Raw genomic sequence first — 15,437 nt, forward strand, 5'->3', positions numbered from 1 at the left:
CACACACACACACACACACACACACACACACACACACACACACACACACACACACACACACACACACACAACAAAGCGGTCATCATTCTTTCATTTCAATGCATCTATTGGAGCAAGCTAGTCGCTATGACAGCAAAGCAACACTATGCTGTTAAACAAAGGTACAGCACTATGTTTCTGGTGTTTAGCTCATGACTTTATAAGAAGTAGGTTCAATAAATAGTACCTTGATAACTTTCCACAGTGTAAAGTAAACAGAAACTTTGACGTGTCTGTTATCCAAATAGACTTCCTCGATCAGAGTGCATGTCTTTTCATGTCACCCCATCTGAGCTGAAGGTCAGTTATCACCTTGAAAAATGAAAGAACACCATAAAGTCAAATATAACTGTTTCAAACATGATCTGTATAAACTCAGTCTAAAAAGGGTGTCAGAAAATGTAACAGTGTGTCACATTAGGGAGAATCAGAGGTGTGAATGATGCCTGAAGCTTCCTGTGGTGACAGGAACATAACCAGCCAGCTGCTGCAAACAAGTTTTCATCATTACCCAGTCAGGATCACTGTCCACATGAGTTTTCATCATACCTGATGAAATATTCACTGAAGCAGGGGTGAGGTGAATAAATGGAGGCGGGGTATGTAAGGTGGTGAATAGTTCTTCAAATACAAATGAAAAGATCCCAAAGTTAAACTGTTTTTTTTTTTATTTCATTGTATTTATATTATGTATTTTGTAACCTAAACTAACTGTGGTGTATCACATCTTTGGAAAGCTGAGTTTAATTTCTCTAGCCACACCCAGGCCTGATTACTGCCACACTTGTTCTCAATCAATAAATTCCTTAAACGTGACCTGCCTGACAAAGTGGACCATCAAAATCCTCAAGATCCTCAAAAGACAGATGTCACGCCGCGTTTCAAAGAAATTCAGGAACAAATGAACAACAAAGTAACTGAGATCTCTCAGTCTGGAAAAGGTTAAAGCCATTTCTAAAGCTGTGGGACTCCAGCAAACCGCAGTGAGAGCCGTTATCCACAAATCGCGAAAACATGAAACGGTAGCACACCTTTGCAGCAGTGGGGCCGACCAAAATTACTCCAAGACAGCAGTGACAACTCATCCAAAAGGTCATAAAAGACCCCAGGACAACATCCAAAAAATAAAGGCTCTTCTCAGATTTGCCAGAAAACATCCTGATGATCCCCAAAACCTTTGGAAAAATACTCTGTGGAAAGTCAGTAAGACAGTAAAATATGGTGATGGCAGTGTGATGGGGGCATTTTGCTGCCTCAGGTCCTAGAAGACTTGCTGCAGTAAATGGAACCATGAATTCTGATGTCTACCAAACATCCCGAAGGAGAATATCAGTTTTGCAAAATAGCAATAAAAAAACAAGAAGTCAGGAAGGGGGCAAAGACTTTTTCACACCACTGTAGATTAGTAACTTTGACTAATCTAACTCTACACAGTATCACGAGGAAGAAGTTTACTGTTATCAAGTGAACAATCTTACTCTATGGCTGTTTTCCTAGCCCAAAACAAAGGTGCACCAATCACCTTATAGAGATACTTATTTTTCAAGGTTGAGGAAGGTTGACAGTTGTAATGGTCAGTTTTGGGTCGACTGATTTAAATGTCATTGTTTTTGTTTGTTTGTTTGTTTTTAATTGCAAGTCTTGTAATATACACCAGGTATAAATGACTTTTCTTTCATAAACGGTCATCTCATTTAAAATTGTGCGGTTTCTTTCTCCTCAGGTCTACACAGCGTCTAACCCCAATGGGACGACCACGGGTAAAACCTTCAAGGTTCACCTTCAGCTCTGGGACACAGCTGGACAGGAAAGGTAGGCCACTTATCCCATTAGGACAAAATCTTTTTCCTAACAGTTACTCGGTTCACACATCACTGATGGCATCGTGGATTGTGGGCTTAAGACTCTCCGTGATTCTACAGGTCATAAATGCCGGGTGGGGCTGATGGATGGCATCAAGGCTTTAAATATGTGTTAAAGCACCAGTGCTTAAAGTTTTGTCTTAAAGTCCTCTGCCTGTTACTCTGTAACACAAAAAACATACCTACCCAATCTTTAATCATGAAGCAGTAGTAACAAGCATTGATGAAACTGATGCAGTCATACAGCTGACCTTTAGGGCCAGTTTTACAACTGTGGATATCCCACTGGGGTTAGATGGTGTGTAGACTTGAGGTGCAACAAACTACAGTTTTAGCTGTCATTGCACAATTGACCCAAGGAATTGACTTCCAATTGATTGGTCAGTCATTACTGATTGGTTGAAGCTCACCAAAAGAAAATGCAATAATGCCAAAATGAAATCACCAGGGACGATATCAAAACAGATAAATGGTACAATGAAAAACGTTTTAAAAAAGTTTATAATTGTAGAGTAGTAAAGTTTATTTCTGAAATCTAGATAGAGAAACAACAGACCAGTATTTATGGCTGCATGTGTCAGTCATGCGTGTGTGGTCTTTAATTGGTCCCGACCTCGATCTGTTGAATCTGTTTATAAAAGCCCGATGACTCACCGCAGGATGAGTCGGTGTTAGTTACATAATTTTAATTGCATTTATTCTGCCCAGTGCAACAGATTCCGCATGATCATTTATTCAAGCGGTTAAAGTCATTATTCCACCTGTAAGCAGGCTGCGGTGGAGACACCTCTGATATCTGCTGCTTCATTCCGATTGTTTGCATCTTAAATATTGCTCATAAGTAATGTTTACACACTCGCTGTTGTCACACCCAGAAGCACAAGCATGTCTCAGAATATGCACTTCAGCTGGGGGAGCCCCATTACTAACTTGTGCGGGTAGAAACGGACATGGCACACATCTATTGTTTTTCTGTATTTAGTGCTTGAACACAGGTGAAATTACAGCTCATATATTTTACTTACTTACAAAGTTATAAGCTGATATTGATCAAATTGAAATCAATGTTTCTGTTTTGTGCAAGAAGGTTTCATAGAATTATTCATCGGAATAACAGATTTTTGGAAATGGTTGGCGACTACAGATTTTCAGCTTAAACACTGATATTGCAAAATGTTAGAATGTCATGTTTAGACCCCCAGAGAACAATCCAGGACCATGTGGCAACCATCCATTACCAGGGAAGAAAAATGTGTATTCCCCAACCGGTTGTAAGTTTTTACCCTTCAAAGTAAAAGTTGCACCTTTTCAAAATGTTTGTTTGGTATGAAATGGGGCTTCTGATTTAAAAAAAACAAAAACAAACAAACACTACAGCTTGCAGTGGAAAATGGAAGCATTGGTGTCCTCCGTGCAAATTACGGGTGACTAAGGCAATCTCCTAGCAGTGTGCAAGGTTTTCAGTGCAGCACTGTCTTTGTGACCAGTTTCACCTGGTGACAGCCAGCAATCTCCAGATGTAGAGCAGCAAAGGTCTATTTTTTAAAATCTTTTGACAGACATTAGTAAAATATCTATTCTGAGAGTTTAATTTGGGCAAATGTGACATCCTGTGCTGGAAAATGAAGCATGGAAGTGCAACAAACTGCATTTCTAATAGCCCTAAGTTCAAACGGACAAGTTAAAATGCCCAGCTCATCATTAAACTGAAGGCATGTTTACAGCCTGGTATGAAAAATGAATAGTTTGATTTGTGCCCAAAGATCTGAAATGTTGCTATACACTGATACAATGCCAAACACTAAAAGGAGTTGGTAAAGACCCAGAACACATCTGACACAATGTGAATATTTGATATTTATCAGCTGGCCTAAAAGAAGGCTACAAATCAACAAAACAGAACAATACAGTGTTGCTCTGTGACTGCTTTCAGGCATTTGCTCTCAATTAAAAACGTGATGTGCTCAAACATTTTTAAATTAATCAATTCAGGTTTCACACTTGTTTTGGGTTTACGTAGTTATTGTAGGATTGTCTATTTTTTTTCTGCAGCACCTTCTTGTGGCTGTTAAAAGAACTGCATCTGTGGACACATCAATTCTAGCCTCGTCTGTTCATAAGGCTAGCAGTTAATGTGATTGGGTGGCTTTCACATTCGGGATATTGTGCAGTATAATACAATTAAGATGTTTTTAGAAACCCTTTAAAAAATACACATTGTCATATCTGTACTCTTTAAAACTGTTTGTGTTTCAGGTTCCGCAGCTTGACCACGGCCTTCTTCAGGGATGCTATGGGGTTCCTGCTGATGTTCGATCTCACCAGCCAGCAGAGCTTTCTCAACGTCAGAAACTGGATGAGTATGTTTACTGGAATCTGCTATCAAAGCATTTCAGTCCAACAATGTTCAGCTCACTGTTAAAATATGTAAAAGGCTGATGACTAATGTATTGTGAAAGCATGAAATAGGAGTATAACAAAACATTTCTGTTTGTTTGAAGTTCCTCTGATACATCAGTTTTTATTTATTTACTCTGTTTTAATCTGTATTCATTTTCAGGCCAGCTACAGGCGAATGCTTACTGTGAGAACCCAGATATTGTTTTGGTAGGGAACAAGGCGGATCTGGCCGACCAGCGGGAGGTTCAGGAGAGACAGGCCAAGGAGCTGGCCGAAAAATACGGGCAAGTTTATTTGTCATGTACATTAACCGTATGTATTAGTAGATATTAAGACCACTTCAGGTGTTGAACAGTGATATTTTATTTATTTATTTATTTTTTGTTACTGTTTATCTGAGAGCACACGGTGGCAACTTCTCGTCTGACTTTCACAAAAGAGCTTCTGGCCTCGGTATTACCCTAAAAACATGATGGCTTTAATTAAAAAACAAAAGTTGTTTCCTTAGCGTCTTGTAGAAACTAAGCAGCTGTTTTCATATCAATGGACACTTAAGGTATTTACAATTACAACTATATCTTGCACTTATACTTAAGTCTATATGCACACACTAAATACTGTTGATGTTTATTTATCTAGGAGAAAAACTGCATTAACTTAAATTTCAATTGACACTGTTTCCATGCTTGACCTTGTACAGTTGGATCCTTACCCCTCCACATGTCCTCAAGTTACTAATACCGTAAACACTTTGTCCTACGTTACGGGTATGGCTGCAGGTATTTATAAAAGTAAAAGGAAGGTGTGCATCTCTCAGCCACGTGCAGGCAAGAAACAATTTGCACAATTAAAATCTGACATTTAAATTAACATACTGTAATGTTCCGATGTGCTTCAGATCTCTGATCCACATTGATATTTGACAGGCTTTAGAACACATTGTGTAAATATGACGTGATAGAGAATAAGAAAAGCAAATATGTAATAGTGATTTTTGATGTTACATAACTCCATATCTCATATATATCTTGTAATAACCACCTGTTTTACACCTCTGTTCTGCTCTATTGCATTAAAATAACATTAATGTGGCTCAGAAACATGTGGGGCTTTGGCCGAAAACAACACTCACTTTTGTACATCATGTATGATTGATATAAATACTTTATTTTGTTAGCATTGATAATTTTCTTTTATAGAATATCATTGTTAGGATTATTGTGATCATCAACATTGCATGTTTATGAATAGATGGTACACGGTTTTTCTGTAACAACAGACGACTTCCTGTTAGATGAGGTAAAAACCCACAAAGTTTTGCTGACGGAAGTAATATAAGTAAGTTCTGACATAAACGAGTAAACCTAAAAAGCTTTGTTAATGCAAGTATAGCAAAAATTGCAGATCCTAAATGTGCTCGTATAGATGGTTAAACTAACCACTTCAAGCCTTCAAGTGTTTTCCAGCTTTGGTTAACCACCTGAAGTTGTTAAACATACTTAGGAATACAGTAACACATGACATCTCCCGCAGATGCCCATAATAAACTGACAATAAGCCAAACATTATCATATGTAAAGCACACACTTCACGTTTTTTAATGCATATCACAGTTAGCAGATATCTAGAATTGCAAACTAGTCTTTCTGCAGTTCTGTTGTCCAGCGTAGAATTTATTCCTGTAAAGTTCTGTTGATCAGATGGTTCTGAACGACACTGTCTCTCTGGATTGGTCCTGTTTCAGACAGTTAGCAGATTGATGGGCCTTTAAAGTTGTTTCGGTCTTCACACACCTGCACTTTTCTACCATATGGTTACAAGTACAAGAACTTATCACTGAATACATGCTGGATATACTCAGTATTCACATTATTTTAGCTCATTAATTTACCCAATGCAAAATTCATAGTCCACAGGTTATACTTCAAACTCTTCCTCAGCCTTTCGACCAGTTTAAAAAAAATCTTTTTTTAAATTCATGATGGTTGAAAATAACACAAATACAAAGTAAGGGAAAGTGAACAAGTGAGGTGCATTTGGAAAAACATTGGTTTAAGTTGCAGATTTGTTCTTTGCAGGATCCCGTACTTTGAGACGAGTGCAGCGACAGGAGCAGATGTGGACAAGGCGGTTCTAACGCTGTTGGACCTGGTCATGAAGAGGATGGAGCAGTGCGTCGACAAACCCCCTGCCGAGCCTGCCAATGGGAACGGGGCCACAAAGCTTGGTGATGCACAGCCGAATGCTAAGAAATGTGCATGTTAGATGAAGAGGCGATACAGGACAACAACCAGTCAGTGCTGCTCTGTCGTCTGTCCTTCTTCTCACCACATTCCTTCCTCTGTTTACTTTATCCTTGTCATTTTTGATAGCATGTCTCTTCATTGTTTCATCACCCCTGTGCTCTTTAAAGCTAACATTTAGCCATGTTCTCCTATTTTGGTTCTTTTCCTCCCTTTATGCTTACTTGTCCTCCCTAATGTCATTCTGACAATGAAAGAACTCTATCCCCCTCTAATGGACTCTTACGGTAATACAGTCTCTGTTGGTCTGCCTTTAGAAGGAAATTAAAACAGGAGGGGACAGTTTCATCACTGTCAGACGCACAATGTGCCTAGTTAAAAACATGCACCCTGGGAATAGGCTCTGCACGCTCCCAATTTAACTGCTCGCAAGTGCTTTGAATGATTTAACGGACCTAAACAGTCAAAAAGACGCATTTAAAAGTTTAATTTGGACTCTTTATATGTTGATCTATCTATTTATGGCCGCAAAATGAGGGGGACTTAACTTTGTTTTTAATCAGTATTGGTCCTCTCCTAAAGTGTTTGCTCCTGGATCACAGTCAGAAATTGTGTGACTGATATGGTTTAATTCCTCTGTTATTTATAATTGTTTTTTTCTCCCCGTTTCACAAAGTGTCCTATGCTGTACCCATATGAGCCACATTTAGTAACTTTTTGATTTTTACATTTTTTTGTCAGGTTTAGACATGGCAGACATTTGCTAAAAAATGCAAAATGCTTTTTCTTTTTGTTAATAAAATAAAAAAATTTATAGTGCAGCATAACATAAAATAAAATCACCCACTGCTGGCTTCTTTTGTTTCTTTCTCTAGGTAACATCAGATAGTACCCTCTCATGCAGTATGGTATCAGAAACATGTACTTTTTTCCATTGTCACTAATTTTGTTTACAGGTAGTATTGTCCTATATAGATTATAGAAAGTTGCACACTTAATAAAGGGTATAGCATTTGACCTCAATTGTTTGTGACCATATATTATATTTCATTCGTTTACAATGAAGACACAAATTTACCACACAAAAACAACCAAACAGCATACAGTATGTGACATCAATAATATTTTAAAAATGATGCCGTCTGCTAGCTTGGTAGTGAGCACCATCCAAGCAGATGATGTATCATGTTCCTACTGTTGGTGATTCTTAACGTTCACTTTCTGACCACAATCAGAAAAAATCTATTTAAACACTCCTACATTGTCAGGGTTTTTTGTTTGTTTGTTTGTTTTTTCAGTGTCCTACCAACTTTAACGTTTTTCATTTTAAAGTTGGTTTTTTTTTGTGGGGTGGGTGGGGGTTTATTATTATTTTTTGTTAAGCCACATCACCTGGTTTTACATGGCAAACTTGAGGTTTTCACTGAAGTAGAAGACCACAAATACTGGCATTTTCCACCTTCTCATATCAAATATTAGCATTTGATAAGTTTAGATATATCCTAGTCTGCTAAGGATTCCTAATATCATTAGAAAAGTTTTTTGGCTAGATTTTATATGTTTGTTTCCATTTCCAAAGTATTAATTAAGAGACAGTTTTTTCAGATGGCTGGTGCCATCAACACTATAAAAGATGGGCATAGCTACTTGTTTTGAAGCCTCAAAATGAGTGATTTTGGCATTGTGAAACCAGATGTAGTGGAGCCAAAGTAAGCCATAGTGAGCATATCCTGGATAATCCTCCTTTCTGACATACAGATTGACCAGAATATACAAAATAAACTTAACGTTTTAGACGGTGTGACCCGAAATGAGCAACTGACCTGATAAACTCGGTAGAAAAATGTTGACAGACATGCAGACAGAGGGCCGTTTTCTTTACTTCTACAGAAACTGAAATCTCAGCCTATTGTTGGCCTTTGGAAAGAATGCCATCTTTATTATAGGACTTGTATGGGTATAGCATGACACATGTGCAATAAAGGAAAAAATCAATTGCATATTGATCATTTTAATAGTGTTTATCAGCATAGATGTGTTGTTCCAAAGTGACCTACTGCCTTGACCTTTGAAGCATTATTCCACTGTAGTCAGGCAGACCTTGTTGGAGACGGTCCAGCTGTGCTATTAGATGTTCGGGAGGCACATTGTCATTGTAACTTTCTACCATTTACTTAAAAAGCTCAAAATAAAGTTGTCTGCAGCAACAAATCAACATCCAAGCTCTCTGAATAAATCCTTTCTAATCACAAAAATAATAATAACAGCATAGAATGGGAGTAAAATGCAGAATTAGCTTTATCAGGTGACATGAGATCTTCAGTGCAGCTGATTTTTGATTAGACTTTTTCACATCTTTACATCAGATAATCAGAGAAACTCCAATATGGCTCTGGGCTCCAATTCTGTCCATGACTAATGTTAGATTATATGTTGACTAGTTATTTATTTTACAGTACATGCGAGACATATGTAGTTATTTCTGTTGTCCTGTTTTTGTTCTGTTCTTTACATCCCACGTTCCTGTGTTACGTCATCTAATTTAATTTAATTTAAGTAGCTGCTTTTATATTGATTTACTTTTTCATTGTTTTAGTATTTTTGTGCTCAAAGCATAAAAACAAAAAATCCAGAAACTTTGGTTTTACTAATTTCAGCTTTGAGTTGTCTTGGTTAAATCTCTTCAACCTGGATTTGGGTGGTTTATCCAATTCATCCGAGCTAATCTGCATCTTCAAGCGTCATCAGATTGGATGGGAAGTGTCTTCTTTGTGCCTCTCAAAAGATGTTCTGATGGATTAAAAATTTGGCTTGGCCACTTAAGAACCAACAGTGACTCGCCCTGAAGCTTTTCCAGCATTGCAATGGCTCTGTTCTTTAGTTCATTGATTCATGGTATGCTGAAGGATGACTGGATGTCTCAGCCTGTGGTAGAAGCACTCAGTAGTTGGGTTTTCTTCCAAAACTTTTTTTTTTATTGGGCAAAAACATGTTGTCACTGTGTTATTAAGTTTAGATTAATCAGGAAATGTATAAATGTAATCCAACAAAAGCGTGTAAAAAGTGAAGTATTTTTGAAGCCTCTACAGTTTTGCATTTATTTTTTATTTTTTGGCTTAGTTTTTTTTTTTTTACTTGATCACAACCTTTTAACTCACTGAGGACAGGAAAAGCCTATGTTTTTGCACCTGAAACACGACAACAGTGGCATGTATTTAGATGCTAATTACAAAATCCACTATATTAAAATGTCAATTTCATCTTTGAGTCAGTGATTTCTTTTTGGGTTTTTTTTTTTTTCTGTGTGTGTGTGTGTGTGTGTGTTTAAAGTGCAGCTCAGTTTTCCATAAATCAAATAACACCTTATGTGATCAAAGAATATTGAGGGAAAAAAGATTTGATTGGCTGCTGATAAATGTTGATTTTTGTGCATCAGTGAACCAGCTGAGAAAGTTCAAAGCTGTTCCAACTTGTGGGGGAGTATAGCTGTAGCGTGCTGGGTTTACTGTAGGCTGTCATTCAAAGCAAATCAAAGACCAGGGCTTAACAAATGGGTCATTAGGAAGCAGTATATTTATTATCATTTTCCTTTATTCATTTAGGTAAACATCTCATTAAGATTAAAACCTCTTTCATGAGAGACCTGGCCAACAGGGCAGCAGAAGTTACAATAAATACATACACATAACACTATATCAAGCAAAGAAACAAGTACTATAGTTTAAAATTTTAACCACAAATTGAATCTGACAGTGTGTTAAATAACATTTTTTTCAAATAAATATTTGTTACTTTAGGTTCTTGACAGCTAAACATATTAATTTTCCAACAACAGATTTCATTGCCATATTGAAGTGCTACTTACAGTATATTTGATTTTTAGATGTTCAACAATAATTTGCTGATAGTATGAAGCGTTGACTCTGTCTCCCAGTTACTTGGCAGAAAATTCTGTCTTTCTGTAGGCTGGTTTGCAGCATTGTGTATGTTTTCTACAGGTGTTGTCTTTTATTTTGGTTGTAAATTATGCAGACGTTGTTTGTATGGGTAAAATAGTTATAATGTACAAGCCACTTATGTCTAAAAGTATAGTTGGAAGAGAAACCTCAGTAAAACGAACTAAGTAAATGTGTGGTTATTAGTTTACTCTGGCCCACCTTTTATTCATAAAGCGAGTGATGTTTTAGCAGAAGTCTATCATTTAGCCACTAGAGGGGAGAAGATCGAGTGGCAGTCCTTGCATGTTAGCAGTCAGTAGCCAGATTACACACCTAGCGCATGTAGACAGGAGTTGTAATTCTTTACTCCATTGTTCACCTTCCTCTCAGCTCTGGTTGAGTCTCCTCCATAAATTAAACTGGATTTGTGGCTGTTTAATGTTTGTGTCTTTGTTTTTTGCCTGTCTGCCGTTTGGTGAAATTGTTTGGGCTGGCCAGAGCAGCAAGACCAAACCGGGTAGTAAATGTGCTGTAAAACCAAAACTAAAGCTGAAAGAGGCTAAAAAGCTCCGTACCATGCTGCATAATTGTGAGTTCTCTGTGAGTGTCAGTTTTTAACATAGTCATGTCAAGTTTCCGTTGAAAGAAATTGATGAAAATGAATTATGAGGCAAAACATGACATGCAGTTGCTTAACTACTTTAACTAGATGACATGCAACTTATTAGGACTAATAAAGTTAGGGAAATTGCTTCAATATTGATTAACTTTACAATCGCAATCGCAGCTCGGGTCAAACAGATTAACACTAAAAGTCTTTGTATTTGAGATCTGAACACGTCTCCAAATGGGCAAGAATTTTCCTTAACCAATGCCTTTAATTGTGACAATCTTCTAGGACAAATTGTCGGTTTTTACCTGAACCCTTCTTCCAATATTACTCATCGTGTCTTCATTTCAGTCCCACCCCCTCCCTTTTCTTTTTTCTTTTTTCTTTTTTTTTTAAATCTTCCGTCCATCTCTTGCTGTTTTTGACCGTCATTTTCTCCATGAACCTATCGTGTCTTAAGTGTTGTTTTTGAATTCACTTTGAAAGTTTACACTGTTTGCGGTCATGTTGTGCCTGTTATAATAACTCTTCTGTCTGATCCTCTGTAAAGTTTGTGAGCTACTGAATATTTTAATGCATTATTGATTATAGATTATAAATCAGAGGCAAAAGCGAACAGAAGTCAGATGTTCTGGGTTTTTTGTGTATGTCAGATTTATCAAAACAACAAATCAATCTAAGTACCTCTAAGAGCTTTTATTTTTGGATCTCCTGTGTGTGAATTCTCTCTGATGCCTGCGGTTTGTACTCGTTCGTTCAGTTTTCAATGTGTGTATCGATGCCTGTGTGTTTGTTGCACTGTCAGCATGTTTGACAGTATGAGAACGGATTGACCTGTTCAGTGTTTCTGATGCAGGAGCTGCAAAACATTTGTTGGTTTTATCCAGTTTTTTTTTTTTTTGTTTTGTTTTGTTTTTTTGGGTTTGTTTGCTTTTGTTTTGCTTCTTTTCTTTTTTTTCCCCGACATGTCAGCTGCGACTTGATACAGATGGCCACTGCGTCTTATAGTCAGCTAAAATGCATTATAAAGGTATCTGATACCAACCACGGTGTGGTGTTTCTGTCTGGAGGAGGAAGTTGCAAATACATTTATCATTGCACATTTATGTTAATATTTTAGTTTCCTTGATAAATTGCTCACGAATTAAACTTACATATATGCATTTTTATCTTGTGGAAGCAGACGTGATTGGCCTATTATATACACTTCTCTGAATTTTGCCTGTGGGAATGTGACTATGTCTTGACTGTACTTATTCTACTAAGTTTACATTTTCTGCCTTTTGTTTTTTTTAAACAAATCTCTTTCCCCATGAAAAAAAAACCTTTCAGAAGTGCTCCAAAGCTTGATAAATTATAACAGTGTGTGATGCAGCATAATCCAGCTAAAGTTTAAAATGTTCCTCCAAGTTGATGTTTGAAAATATATTTCATGTATCAATCTTTTCATGTAGTTTGTATGACTTTGATGGATATATACTCTTTCGGAAATCATTAACCTGAATTCAAAAACTCCACTAGGTTCACAAGAAACTGTTCTCACCACACTCGGCAGAGCAGTGTCACCACAGGCCAGGTACAGAAAAGCTGTCAGCATCATTAAGGTGGCACATTTCATTCACTCCCTGGGTTAGGTTACATACCCAAAGTGTGTGGGGCTAAAATGAGCAGGGGTCTGCTGGATGAGGATTTTCAGCAAAGTTTCAGCAAAGCATTGTTTACTTGCTGCTTATTCATCAGAAACTGTTCAGTAAATGACTTTTTTCCCCAACATAGTTTTCAGAGATAGTTGCAGACAGTCAAGTTAAGATAGCAAACGTGAAATATTGGAAAGTCTTGCTGTTCCTGATTGCTTGGCTGTTTCGTGTGCTGTCACATATTGTTATATCTAAAGACCATAATGCGCCCAGTGATCTTTAACCTTGTCTGTTGTGCATTGTCTTTTTTGGCAAATTGCCTACATGAGTGAAGAAAAGCATACAAAAAGAACAATTACACAATTTCCTGTATTGTGTTCTCATAAACAGACAATATATTTGTCACAAAGTTAGTTTTAAATGCAACCCCTCTGTGACTGTGGGGCAAAGTAGGTCCTGTTCTGAGTCAGTAGTAATCACAAAAAGCAAAAAATATAATGTGATAACTCTTTGACTTAGGAAAATAGTTGTGTTATTCTTATGCAATACTCAATGCTGCTTCCATTTCAGGAAAACCTTGTTCCTCACAACAACAAACAAAACAAAACCCAAAGTCAGTCCAGTCATTGAATCTTCTGGACAGGAATGCCCTGCCGTGGTGTTGACTATCAGACCAAAATCAAGATTTTATGGTGAAATAACCAAACCTGCCTGAACATTTGACCAAAACTTTGAGAATTTTTTTTTTTGTGATTCATTTTCTTTTGTCATGATTTTACTTGTGTTGCCTTTGACACCGATGCTAGTTTTGTTTGTAACAGTTATAAAATGTAAAAAGGAACAAACAAAAAAAAGCAAAAAGGTTTTGAGAGTGTAATAAGCCGGAACTGAACGTGTATGTATTGATGAGTATCTTTGTCAGTTGTTTGCATTTTATCTAGCCGAAGCGTTTGTTATAGATTGACTTTGCAACTTGAGAGCTGATTAAAAATGAACTTAGTACTATAATAACTTTCTGATGTTTTTGTCTTTGATTTGTACTTCTGCTTGTGTGTAGTCATGCTAGGTTAATTGATACAAATAGGAGTTTGTTAATGCTTTGTGCATCACGTCCTCATAGATATCACTGAGCTTCTTTCAGGGGGAGAAGCTGGAAGTCCCCAGTTTGGTGAACTTGTTTATATTTCCTTGAAGTAAAGACTACTTTTTTTTTCTTTCATCACTTATAAGCATAGAAATGTTTAGCTTCATAATGGTAAATCATGCAATGGCAGAACCTACCATTCATGGTTTTTTTGTTTTTTGTTTTTTTCAACGTTACATTAGCTCTTGTAATTCAGTGCTAATAAATGTGTAATTAATATTTAACTGTTTAAAAACATTGGCCACTTTACTTATTACCTACACAAACTAGAAAATGTGACAAAGCACATTTGAAGTCAGCTACATGAAAATAAAATGTTGGTTAGTAGCAGGCTAATAGGTTTTTTTTTTTTCTTCTTTTTCTATGTATTTTATATTTGAAAAGCATGTTGACAAAAGTATAGTTTTTTGTATTTCATTGACTAATGCAGAACAACGTTACATCAAATTTAATCCTGAGCTCTGTTTTTGTGCAGTTGGTTATATTTTTAGTAACTTCCCCCCAGAAAAGGCCATAAAGTCATTTACTTCTCAAAAACAGCGCAAAAAAATAACAACTCAAATTCACAGTGTAGAAGAATTTATTTTATCTTATAGTAAGAAACTTCTCACCAAAAGAGAAAATGTGGAAAAATAAATACCCAAGAATAGTGGAACCATGTGAAGTATAGTTACAAAAATAAGTCAGCATATTTAGTTTCTTTTTACATTTCTGTAGATACCCTCTTTTTCTTTTGCTACGAGGAAAAAAAAATGCAGTAGTGTAGTTATTATAGCTGAGATACAGCAACCTAGACAAAACTTGTGATTTAAACTCCTCTTTCCAAACAAGCTAAAAACATTAAAAAATGTAAACATAGCAGGGAATTAAAACTGTGTGAATATTAGCTTTTAATATATTTCTAACAGACATCCTTCAAACTACTTTTTGCATATTACCGATATCTGAGAATGACTGTCAAATATGCTTAATATTCCACTCTTGATTTTAATTCAACAATCTAGTTTGTTTTTGTCTGAATGCTTGGTTTTCTTAAAAAAACAAAACAACTATCCTCCAAATAAAATTATGCAGAATATTAAACTAAAATCAGAATACATACATGAATGAAGATTGCATTCACAAAAGAAAAAAAATGCATTACTATTAAATTACAAAGGTAAGTTACGAGATCAGAATGTTGTAATTTTTCAACTAGTGTGCAAAAGAAACATCGGGTTAAAGTTCTGATTTCCTGTCTCATAACAGAATCTTGACTTTTTATATAAATTAGAAAGTAGTTGAGGTAATCCTAGGGAAAAAAGGATTTTCTTTTGTGAATCCAACTCATTTCTGCATACATAATCTTTGTTCCCTCCTCAATACGACACATTTTTACATGTTTAAAAATGACCAGAGTAAACGCCTCATTCGTTTTGTCCTCTTTTTGAAATAAATCTTAGCCTTGAAGCTTATCTCATGTACAGGTACAACATGCAGGAGGTACAATAGGTCATATCTATACAGCAGCAAACCCCCCAAAATACCCAAAACTCAACTCTGAAGTCCTCCTGTATTTTTTTTT

The 15,437-nt window shown here is 36.5% G+C and overlaps 1 protein-coding gene across 2 annotated transcripts in view; it reads left to right on the forward strand.

Moving 5' to 3' along the window:
* The window catches only part of LOC102294825 (ras-related protein Rab-27B), a 92,464-nt gene extending 77,109 nt beyond the window's left edge, over positions 1 to 15,355 (forward strand). For both annotated transcript variants that reach the window (XM_005921666.2, XM_005921667.2), the window contains exons 3-6: positions 1,763 to 1,851; positions 4,158 to 4,261; positions 4,462 to 4,585; positions 6,380 to 15,355. In XM_005921666.2, coding sequence (XP_005921728.1) covers positions 1,763 to 1,851; positions 4,158 to 4,261; positions 4,462 to 4,585; positions 6,380 to 6,566 — 504 coding nt within the window. In that variant the 3' untranslated portion in view covers positions 6,567 to 15,355. The remainder of the gene's footprint in view (positions 1 to 1,762; positions 1,852 to 4,157; positions 4,262 to 4,461; positions 4,586 to 6,379) is intronic.
* Positions 15,356 to 15,437: the final 82 nt, after the last annotated feature.

This window comes from Haplochromis burtoni, unplaced genomic scaffold (genome assembly GCF_018398535.1).
Source record: "Haplochromis burtoni strain Fernald_Lab_line unplaced genomic scaffold, NCSU_Asbu1 Contig_51, whole genome shotgun sequence".
Lineage (NCBI taxonomy): Eukaryota > Metazoa > Chordata > Actinopteri > Cichliformes > Cichlidae > Haplochromis > Haplochromis burtoni.